The sequence below is a fragment of the Jaculus jaculus genome, chromosome 19 (assembly GCF_020740685.1).
Source record: "Jaculus jaculus isolate mJacJac1 chromosome 19, mJacJac1.mat.Y.cur, whole genome shotgun sequence".
In the NCBI taxonomy this organism is placed as follows: Eukaryota; Metazoa; Chordata; class Mammalia; order Rodentia; family Dipodidae; genus Jaculus; species Jaculus jaculus.
Genome location: NC_059120.1, coordinates 54650846 through 54663012, shown reverse-complemented (window position 1 = coordinate 54663012; position 12167 = coordinate 54650846). Strand labels below are relative to the sequence as shown.

General features: G+C 41.7%; 1 protein-coding gene across 2 annotated transcripts in view; it reads left to right on the top strand.

The window, feature by feature from the left end:
- Positions 1-82: 82 nt before the first annotated feature.
- The window catches only part of Hormad1 (HORMA domain containing 1), a 40335-nt gene continuing 28250 nt past the window's right edge, over positions 83-12167 (top strand). For both annotated transcript variants that reach the window (XM_045138822.1, XM_045138823.1), the window contains exons 1-4: positions 83-118; positions 1241-1385; positions 8710-8773; positions 11774-11810. In XM_045138822.1, coding sequence (XP_044994757.1) covers positions 83-118; positions 1241-1385; positions 8710-8773; positions 11774-11810 — 282 coding nt within the window. The remainder of the gene's footprint in view (positions 119-1240; positions 1386-8709; positions 8774-11773; positions 11811-12167) is intronic.

Genomic DNA, 12167 nt, shown 5'->3' with positions numbered 1-12167 from the left:
TGGAGAGAGAGGGGGAAAAAAAAGATCTGAAGTTAAAGTTTGCATTTGTTTTACAAGGTTGAATTAAAGAAAATATCAGAGGATGGCTACTGCACAGTTAAAGAGAACTTCTTCCATGGTATGATTTCTTATGATTTAATGTATATTTTAGCTGATTTTGTTATTTCTTGAAGGTTCAACTGCTTTGTTTTTAAGTTTGACTCAATAGTTAGAGGGTTTAGTGACACCAGGAAACATTATATTTTTCAAAAAAGAAGATATTTTGCTGGACCTATTTTTTTTTTATATTTTATTTATTTTCTTATTTGAGAGAGAGGAAGAGGCAGAGAGAGGAGGAGGGGGGAAACAGGTGCACTAGGGCCCCTAGCCCCTGCCAATGAACTCTGGATGCATGTGCCACCTTGTGCATCTGGCTTTATGTGGGCACTGGGAAATGGAACCTGGATCCTTTGGCTTTGTCTGCAAGGGCCTTAACCACTAAACCATCTCTCCATTCCTAGATTTTTTTCAATTTGTTCTTTTTTAATTTTTTTTTGTTTATTATTTTTATTTATTTATTTGAGAGTGATAGAGAAAGAGGCAGGGAGAGAAAGAAAGAGAGAATGGGTGTGCCAGGGCCTCCAGCCACTGCAGACAAACTCCAGATGCATGCGCCCCCTTATGCATCTGGCTAACATGGGTCCTGGGGAGTTTAGCCTCGAATGGGGTCCTTAGGCTTCACAGGCAAGCACTTAAACGCTAAGCCAGCCCTCAATTTGTTCTTTTGGATTTGGTATATTACTTTATATTGTTTATTCAAGTTTACTTTACATTAGATATTAATGAACACTATACCATTGCTTTGAAATTGTGCACAGCAGTCCAGCCCTAGAAAATGCCCATGACTCAAAGACAAAATTGTCATATTTTCATAGGATCTTACATTATACTTAATTTGTGCTAATCCTAGTCAGTGACTAAAGAGAAATATCAATGTTATCTAGCCATGTATTGTGCATGTGCAGTTAATCTGCCAGGGATTGTTTTTATCCTTAATCACTTTTTTTGTGTGTGATGCTCTTAACACCATTATATATCCTCATATCTTATAAGCCACCCTAACTTTCTGAGGTTTACTAACTTGTATGAGAAGGACTTAGTTTGGAGACTAATATACCTATGTAAAATTGGACCTATTTTAAACACAGGGAAACATTATTTTTAATAAATAATAATTATAATACTTTGCCTTGAATTTTAGAGTCCATTGTTATTTCCCAATAAAATATCAACGGAGCAGCAGTCTTTGATGTTAGTGAAGAAGCTCCTAGCAATTTCAGTATCCTGTATCACCTATTTGAGAGGAATATTTCCAGAATGTGCTTATGGAACAAGATACCTAGATGGTAATATAAAAATAAAATATTTAAGACGACTTTAATTTTTTGGCAAAGTATAAAACCTTTAATTTTTAACTTAGTGATTGTGATTTTTGGAGTAGCTTTAGTAATGCAATTCACATATCTGGTAACAGTAAAGTGTGTAATTCAGTGACCTTTAGTATATTCAGAGTTATGTAACGACCACCACAACTTTAGAGCATTTCATCATCCTCCCCCCAAACATATAAGCAGTATATCTCTATCCATTCCCTACCAGTCTTCCCAGTCATTGTCAACCCACAATCTACTTTCTGTTTCAATGTTTGTTTATTTACTTTTTTAAATTTTTTGTTTATTATTTATTTATTTGAGAGTGACAGACAGAGAGAGAAGAAGAGAGAGAGAGAGAGAGAGAGAGAGAGAGAGAGGGAGGGAAAGAGAGAGAGAGAATGGGTGCGCCAGGGCTTCCAGCCACTGCAAATGAACTACAGGCGCATGCGCCTCCTTGTGTATCTGGCTAACGTGGGTCCTGGGGAATCGAGCCTTGAACCAGGGTCCTTAGGCTTCACAGGCAAGTGCTTAACCACTAAGCCATCTCTCCAGCCCTGTTTCAATATTTTACCTATTCTGGAGATTTCATATAAAGGAAATTATGCAATATATGGTTCTTTTTTTGTTTTTTCAAGGTAGGGTTTCACGCTAGCCCAGACTGACCTGGGACTCACACTGTAGTCCCAGGCTGGCCTCAAACTCACAGAGATCCTCCTATTTCTGCTTCTTGAGTGCTGGGATTAAAGATGAGTGCCACTACTCCTGGCTACAACATTTGTTTGGGATCTAAAATATTTGTTTGTTTGCAGCCCTGGAGTGGAAGGGGTCAAAGTCAGAGCTTTATGCATGCTAAGCAAGTACTCTATCCCTGAGCTGCTTTCTTAGCTTCTTAAATTTTTGTAAGATGTTAAGTACCTTCAAAAGCACTTAATTTTAAATATTTTCGTTAGTTTTACAAGAATAACATCACTTGGCATAACATGTATAATGATGAATAGACTAAAGTACTGTTACTTGTGTCTTCTTAGAGTGGTAGTGTATATTTTTATGCAATCTTAAAGAAGCAATTACAGGCTGGGCTGGGTGTAGAAGGATCACTGTGAGTTTGAGGCTAGCTTGAGAATACATAGTGAATTCCAGGTCAGCCTGGGCTAGAGAGAGACCTTAACCTTGAGAGAAAAGAAAGGCAATTAACAGGGCATAGTAGCTCACTCCTTTGATCACAGGACTCAGGAGACAGAGGTAGGAAGGACTGCTGTGAGTTGGAGGCCAGCCTGGAACTACAGAGTGAATTACCGGTCAGCCTGGGCTAGAGCAAGACCCTACCTTGGAAAAAAAAAAAGAAGAAGCAATTACATTTGGGCATGATGTCAGACACATGTAATTTCAGTATTTGGAAATTGGAGTCAGGAGGACCAGAATTTCAAGATTTCATAGTGAGTTAAAGGTCATCTTGAACTGCATGAGATCCTGTCTCAAAAAACAAACCCCCAGGGCTGGAGAGATGGCTTAGTAGTTAAGGTGTTTTCCTGCAAAGCCAAAGGACCCTGGCTTGATTCCCCAGGACCTGTGTTAGCCACATGCACAAGGGGTGCACACGTCTGGAGTTCGTTTGCAGTGGCTGGAGGTCCATTCTCTTTCTCTCTTTCTCTCTCTCTCTGCCAAATAAATTAAAATAAAATAAATAAACATATATATACATGTATGTATGTGTATATGTGCGCATATATATGTATGTATGTGTGTGTATGTGTGTATATATATATACATACACATACATACATGCATACATAAATCCCCTTCCTCTAAAAGAAGTAAAATACATACAGTTTATACTCTAACAACTTGTTTCCTGACACATACTTGGTGTGTAATATTGTATACCAACTGTGTACTGACAATATGGTCACTACCTTGTTGATTCATAGTATAGTCCTATGAAGTAGGTACCATCCCTGTTTATCAGATAGGAAACTGAGGTAGAGTGATGCTTTTAGTGTTTTCTATTGTTTTACATATTCATTGCAGAATTATTTGTCTTTACTAGTTAATTTCCTGACCTGCTACAAGTATTTCAGTTAAATAAGAGTTTATAGCACCCAGTGTGGTGGTGAAGGACATAAATCCCAGCACTGGGGAGGCAGAGGTAGGAGGATCACTGTGAGTTCAAAGCCAACTTGGAACTCACAGCAAGTTCCAGATCAGCCTGGGGAAATATTCTCAGACCATTAGGAAAAGACTACATGAAAATGTCACAGCTGCCACGTGTGGTGGCGCATGCCTTTAATCCCAGCACTCAGGAGGCAGAGGTAGGAGGATCGCTGAGAGTTCGAGGCCACCCTGAAACTACAGAGTGAATTCCAGGTCAGCCTGGGCTAGAGTGAGACCCTACCTCGAAAAACAAAAACAAACAAAAAAGTCACATCTAGGGCTGGAGAGATGGCTTAGCGGTTAAGCGCTTGCCTGTGAAGCCTAAGGACCCCGGTTCGAGGCTCGGTTCCCCAGGTCCCACGTTAGCCAGATGCACAAGGGGGCGCACGCGTCTGGAGTTCGTTTGCAGTGGCTGGAAGCCCTGGCGCGCCCACTCTCTCTCTCTCTCCCTCTATCTGTCTTTCTGTCTGTGTCTGTCACTCTCAAATAAAAAATAAAGAAAAATTAAAAAAAATTATTAAAAAAAAAGTCACATCTAATTTTACTTTTTGGGTTTTTTTTTTTTTTTAAAGATACGGGTTTATGTAGCCCACTAACCTCAACCTGTATGTATAACTAAGGCTGGTCTTGAACTCTTGATCCTCTTCCCTCCACCTCCTGAATTCTGGGATTACAATGTGCACCACATGCCCAATTTATTCAGCACTAAGGATCAAACCTAGGGTTTCTTTTTTTTTCTGGGCTTTCTTTTTTATTATTTTATTTTAGTTTTTTATTTTTTTTATTGAGAGCTTCTATAATTACAGACAATAAACCATAATAATAATTCCCCTCTTTCCTCCACATTCTCCTTCACAAATCCATACTCCATCATATCCCTACCCTCTCTCCATTAGTCTCTCTAATTTTTTTAAAATATATATTTATTTGAGAAAGAAGCAGAGAGAGAGTGAACGCGAGAATGGGCGCTCCAGGGCCTCCAGCCACTGCAAATGAACTCCAGAGGTATGCGCCCCCTTGTGCATCTGACTTACGTGGGTCCTGGAGAGTCAAACTAGGATCCTTTGGCTTTGCAGGCAAATGTCTTAACCACTAAGCCATCACTCAAGCCCTCTCTCTTTAATTTTAATGTCATCATCTTTTCTTCCTATTCTGAGGGTCTTGTGAAGGTAGTGCTAGGCCCTGCAAGGTCCTGGATTTCAAGGCCAGTTTCTATCTGGATGGTTGTTGCATTGTAATCAGATGTACCCTTCCTTCGGCTCTTAACATACTTTCTGCCATCTTTTCCACAGTGGACCCTGAGCCTTGGAAGGTGTAATAGAGATGTTTCAGTGCTGAACATTCCTCCATCACGTCTTCTCAGCACTATGGTGCCTTTTGAGTCATCCTAGTGGTCACTGCCATCTGAAAAGAGAAGCTTATCTAGCCAAAAGTGAGAGTAGCACTAATATATGGGTATGAACATTACGTAAAGTGCTTTCAGGGCAGTTTAGTGGGCATAACATATGCATTTAGCCAGACCAGAGCAAGCATTACACTCCTAATGCTCATGACCTCCCCCACCATAGGCTTTTGATTGGGTTTTAAGCACCAAACATGTATTCCCTTGCATAGAGTAGGTCTCCAATCCAATTAGAGTGCAGTTGGTTTCCCCCATAACAGATATACCACTGTTGCACCCATTGACTCATTGGGCCTGTCTGACCACACTTGAGGATTGCAGTGTTCCCTGTTTATACCATTGATGGCTTCTGTCTACCATAAGGCTACACGCAGTGCAGCTTTTTAAAAAATATATTTTATTGACTTATTTATTTGAGAGAGAGAAAGAATGGATGTGCCAGGGCTTCTAGTAACTGCAAATGAACTCCAGATGCATGCATCCCCTTGTGCATTTGGCTTACATGAGTCCTGGGGAATTGAGCCTAGTTTCTTTGGCTTTGTAGGCAAATGCCTTAACCACTAAGCCATCCCTCCAGCCCTAGTGCAGCTTTTTCCAGCTTTCTGTCAGCTGGTCTACAAGGAGAAGGTTTTCAGCTCAGCCCTAGTTTGATTTCTTAGTAACCTTGCAGCCCAAGCATGTGGAGTGTTAAGCAATAGGGTCTTATCATCTATTCCTGGTGGGAAACCAACAGCCTTGGCAATCATCTGTAATGTTTTTGGGCATCAGGGACCTCCCTGGCCAACAACTTATTGGAAGGTATCCCATCCCTGGCACTGAATTTTTTCGAGTAACAGTCTATGGCTTCTGGGAACTCAGGGTTTCTTATATGCTAGGCAAGTACTCCACCAACTGAGGTACATCCCCACCCAAGAAATAAATCAATTTCTTTCCTACGAACTTAAGTTTTTTTTTTTAAGTTTCAAAACTCTTTATTTGTGAGGGGAGAGAGAAAGGGAGAAAGAGAGAATGGGCACACATGTGGAGTCAAGAGGACAAATTGCCTTCTGCATTCTTTTGAGGCAGAGTCTCTTGTTACCTGCTCTCTCCTCTGTTCCCCAGGCTAACGGGGCTCTGAGCTTCTGGGAAATTCTACCGTACCTACCATCTTGTCATTGGTATGCTGGAACTATAGAAAACCGTACTTGCCCCAGGCTTTGCATGGGTTCAGGGATGTGAACCTAGGCGCTCACAGCTGCGTAGTGAGTGTTTTCTTTTTTTTTTTTCTTCAAATTTTTATTAACAACTTCCATGATTATTAAAAATATCCCAGGGCTGGGAGAAATGGTTTAGTGGTTAAGCACTTGCCTGTGAAGCCTAAGGACCCTGGTTCGAGGCTCGATTCCCCAGGACCCACGTAAGCCAGATGCATAAGGTGATGCATGCATCTGGAGTTCGTTTGCAGTGACTGGAGGCCCTGGCGCATCCATTCTCTCTCTCTCTGCCTCTTTCTCTCTCTGTCTGTCTGTCACTCTCAAATAAATAAATAAAAATAAATTTAAAAAAGACACTTGAAAAAAAAAATCCGGGCTGGAGAGATGGCTTAGCGGTTAAGCACTTGCCTGTGAAGCCTAAGGACCCCGGTTTGAGGCTCGGTTCCCCAGGTCCCACGTTAGCCAGATGCACAAGGGGGCGCACGCGTCTGGAGTTCGTTTGCAGAGGCTGGAAGCCCTGGTGCGCCCACTCTCTCTCTCTCCGTCTATCTCTCTGTGTCTGTCACTCTCAAATAAATAAATTAATTAATTAAAAAAAAATCCCATGGTTCCAGGCGTGGTGGTGCACACCTTTAATCCCAGCACTTGGGAAGCAGAGGTAGGAGGATTGCTATGAGTTCAAGGCCACCCTGAGTTGACAGAGTTAATTCCAGGTCACCCTGGACCAGAGTGAGACCCTACCTCAAAAAAACAAACAAACAAAAAAAAAATCCCATGGTAATACCCTCTCTCCCCCCACTTTCTCCTTTGAATCTCCATTCTCCGTCATATCCCCTCCCCCTCTCAATCAGTCTCTTTTTTTTTGATGTCATGATCTTTTCCTCCTAGTATGGTGGTCTTGTGTAGGTAGTGTTAGTCACTGTGAGGTCATGGATATCCAGGCCATTTTGTGTCTGGGGGAGGACATTATAAGGAGTCCTACCCTTTCTTTGGCTCTTACATTCTTTCTGCCACCTCTTCCTCAATAGACCCTGAGCCTTGGAAGGTGTGATAGAGATATTTCAGTGCTGAGCACTTCTGTCACTTTTTTCCAGCATCATGATGCCTTCTGAGTTATCACAAGGTCACTGGCATCTGAAAAGAGAAGGTTCTCTACCAAAAGTGAGAGTAGCATTAATATAAGGGTATGAACATTACAGAAGTGCTTACTGGGCAGTTTGATAAGCATAGTACATACATTTAGCCAGACAACAGCAGACGTTACACCCCTAGGGCTCATGACTACCCCTGTTTTAAGTTTTCAGTATCAGGAGTGTATTCCTTCCCATGGAGCGGGCCTCCAGTCTAATTAGAGGGCAGTTGGTTTCCACCATGACAGATGTGCCACTGTTGCACCCATTGGCTCATTTGGCCTGGCTGGCCAACTATAACGCTTGCGTGTCCACTGTTGAGTATCTTCACTGGTGATTTCTCTCTCCCCCACTGAACTGCATACAGAATGGCTTCTTCCAGCTTTCTGTCAGCTGGTCTACATGGAGGAGGTTTTCAGCTCAGTTTCAGCAGGGTTCCTCAGTGGCCTTGCAGCCCAAGTATGTGGAATCTTCAGCAATAAGGTCTTACCATCCATTCCTGGTGGGAAACCAAGGGCCTTGACAATGGCCTATAATGTTTTGGGAGTATCAGGGACCTCTCTGGCCAACAACTTACTGGAAGGTAACCCATCCCTGGCACTGAAAATTTTCTAGCAATAATCTATGGCTCCTGAGAGTTCTATTGTCCAAAAAAGCAGGATTCCATATGATTTATTTATATCCTCTTAGATTTTGATTAGCCCTCCCTCCACCTTTCCTTTACCCAATCTCTTCCCCTGGCATCACTTTGGACCTTTTCACCCCCATTAATCTATTCTTCTACTTACATATATACAATACCATCCTATTAAGTAGCCCCCTCCCTTCCTTTCTCTTCCCTTTATATATCTTCTGGTTTACTGACCTTTTCTACGGAGTTTTCTTCCTGATCATACTTCTCGGAACCCAGGGTTTTTTATATGCTAGGCAAGCACTCTACCAACTGATCTACATCCCCAACCCAGAAATAAATAAATTTCTTCCCTATGGACTTTTTTTTTTTTCAAGGTAGGGTCTCACTCTAGCCCAAGTTGACCTGGAATTTACTATGTAGTATGAGGCTGGCCTCAAACTCACAGTAATACCCCTACCTTTGTCCGGAGTATTGAGATTAAAGGTGTAAACTACCACACCTGGCTTCAAATCTTAATCATTATGGTGGCATTTATAATAAGGAGGTCCAAACATTGAAGTTTATGACCATTAATAATATGACTATAATAAGCTCGGTGTGGTGGTGTGTGCCCTGTATTCCTAGCCCTCAGGAGTCTGAAGCAGACTTGTGAGTTCAATACCAGCCTGGGTCCTGTATCAAAAACTATTATCTACATCCCTGTTAAACATTGCTGAATAAAATGAACATCATTTAACATCCACTGATCCTAAGTAGCTCCATATTTACTTTATCATTTTGTGTTTAGATCTTTGTGTCAAAATTCTGAAAGAAGACAAAAACTGTCCAGGTTCTACACAGTTAGTTAAGTGGTAAGTAAAAACAAATTCCCTGAGGATAAAAATCTATTATTTTTCTAACCTTTTTTGTACATTAGATACCATTAAATGTATAGCCAAACTTTTAAAAAATATTTTATTTATTTGAGAGAGAGAGAGGGCTGCCGGGGCCTCCAACCACTGCAAATGAACTCCAGATGCATGCGCCTCCTTGTGTATCTGGCTTATGTGGGTCCTAGAGAATCGACCTGGGATCCTTTGGCTTTACAGGCAAACACCTTAACTACTAAGAAATCTCTCCAGCTCCTATATAGCCAAATTTTAATGATTAACATTTTAGGCCTGGGTAACACTTTTCCAGGACTTTGATTTTTTTTTCCTTTCGAGGTAGGGTCTCATAGTCTCAGGCTGGCCTCACACTCACAGAAATCCTCCTACTTCTTCCTCTGGAGTTCTGGGATTAAAAGTGAGTGCCACCAAGCCCAGCTGAAAGAAAATGTTTAGTTTTGTGTGTATAGTGTCTGCTGGTGTTCACATGCCATGGTGTGTATGTGGAGGTGAGAGGACAACCCCAGGTGTCTATACTCCCTTTCCACCCTGTTTTTAAGGCAGGGTCTCTTGCTTTTCACCACTTTGCCAGGTGAGCTGGCCTGCAAGCTTCTCATGTTTCTACCTCCCATCTTGCCATAGATATCCTGAGATTATAGACATATGTACTGTTTCTAGCTCTATGTGCGTCCTGAGGATCAGAACTCAGGTCATGGGCTTGTATAGGAAGTACTTTTAACTATTAAGCCATCTACCAGCCCAGGCCTTTGAATTTAAGCATTAAATTTCTCCTTTTCTTCGGGGCTGGGGGGGGGGGGAGGTTAAGATAAGAGTCTCACTGTAGCCCAGGCTGACCTGGAATTCACCATGTAGTCTCAGGATGGCCTAAAACTCATGGTAATCCTCCCACCTCTGCCTTTAAGGTATTAAAGGTATGCATCACCATGCCCAGCTTAAATTTTTCCTTTTTTTCATGCTCCATGTTAGTAGGCTTCATTTTCATATTACTACTCACTATAAATTGATATCATATATTTTATACTTTTCCTCATACTTCCTATCCTCATATTTCTGTCACATTGTTCCTTATGTCTTTGTTTTTTTTTAATTTATTCAAATTTATTTATTTGAAAGAGAGAGGGCTGGAGAGATGGCTTAGTGGTTAAGATGCATGCCTGTGAAGCCTAAGGACCCAAGTTTGATTCTCCAGGTCCCATGTAAACCAGATGCACATGATGGTACATGCATCTGGAGTTCATTTGCAGTGGCTGGAGGCCCTGGTGTGTTCATTCTCACTCACTCTATCTCTCTCTCTCCCTCTCCCTGTCTCAAATAAATAAAATAGATATGTTTGAGAGAAAAAAAAAGAGAGAGAGACAGAGCCAGGTGTGGTGGTGCATGCCTTTAATCCCAGCACTTGGGAGGCAGAGGTAGGAGGATCACGGTGAGTTCAAGGCCATCCTGAGACTACATAGTGAATTCCAGGTCAGCCTGGGCTACAGTGAGACCCTACCTCAAAATAATAAATAAAAAAAAAATTAAAAAGAGAGAGACAGACAGAATGGGCACTCTGGGCCTCTAGCCGCTGCAGCTGAACTCCAGACGTGTGTGCCACCTTGTGCATCTGGCTTACGTGGGACCTAGAGAATTGAACCTGGGTCCTTAGGCTTCATAGGCAAATTCCTTGACCACTAAGCATCTCTCTATCCCATGTCTTTGTTCTTTTTTATAACAAATTAATAAGAAAGATGCTTTAATTTTTTTAAATTTTATTTTGTAATGGTATATATGGAGATTTTTAATTTAATTTTATTTATTTATTTATTTGAGACAGAGAGAGGCAGAAAGAATGGGTGTGCAAGGGCCTCCAGTCACTGCAAATGAACTCCAGATACATGTGCCACCTTGTGCATCTGACTTATGTGGATCCTGGAGAGTCGAACTTTGGTCCTTTGGCTTTGCAGGCAAGAGCCTTAACCACCAAGCCATCTCTCCAACCCACTATGGGGATTTTTTTTCTTTGATTTCCCGAGGTAGGGTCCCATTCTATCTTAGGCTGCCCTGGAACTCACGATTCACTCTGTAGTCTCAAGCTGGCCTCAAACTGGGACTACAGAGCAATCCTCCTACCTCTACCTACTGAGTACTAGGATTAAAGGTATGTGCCACCACCCCTGACTCAATTTTCTATTTATTTATTTGAGAAAGAAAGAGGCAGAGAGAAAAAATGGGCCCACCAGGGCCTCTGCCACTGTAAATGAATACCAGACACATGCATCTGGCTTTATGTGGGTACTGGGAAATTGAATCTGGGCCCTTTGGCTTTGTAGGCAAATGCCTTAACCACTAAGCTATCTCTCCAGCCCTAATTTATACTTTTTAAATTTAAATTTAATTTATTTATTTGAAAGAAAAAGAACTACTTTCTATAAATGCATTCAACATAAAACTGAATCTTGGAAGTGGGCATGGTGGCCCACACCTTTAATCCCAGCACTTGGAAGGCAGAGGTAGGAGGATCACTGTGAGTTCAAGGCCACCCTAAGACTAAAGAATGAATTCTAGGTCAGTCTGGGCTAGAGTGAGACCCTACCTCAAAAAACAAAACAAAAACAAACAAACAAAAACTGAATCTTGGGCTAGAGAGATGGCTCAGGGCTTAAGATGCTTCCCTGCAAAGCCAAAGAATCAAGGCTCAATTTCCCAGTATCTATGTAATGTAGATGCACAAAGTGGCCCATGCATCTGGAGTTCCTTTGCAGTGCCTGGAGGTTCTAGCACACCCATTCTCTCTCTGCTGGGCCTGGTGGCACATGCCTTTCATCCAATCACTTGGGATGCAGATGTTAGGGAAGATTGCTGTAAGTTCAAGGCCTGCTGGAGCCTACATAGTGAAATCCAGGTTAGACTGGGCTAGAGTGAGACCCTACCTCGTGAAACCAAACAAACTAAAAAACTGAATCTTTGATTTTTTTTTTTCCTTAGGATGCTGGGATGCTATGATGCTTTACAGAAAAAATATGTAAGTGTTTTAGTATCTTTCTTCTTTTTCCTGTACTTCATATCCTATAAATGTTGCAAAATAGCATTAATCAATTACTTTTTTTTTTTTTTTGGTTTTTCAAGGTAAGGTCTCACTCTAGCTCAGGCTGACCTGGATTTCACTATATAGTTTCAGGGTGGCCTTGAACTCACGATGATCCTCCTACCTCTCTGCTTCTGGAATGCTGGGATTAAAAGCATGTGCCACCACAGCTGGCTTAAAACGTTAACTAAAAGTAACTTGGGACAGGCGCCTCCTTAGCACAGTAGGCAGTGCATCAGTCTCATAAACTAACTTAGGGCGGGCTGGGGATATTGCTCAGTGGTTAAAAGCGCT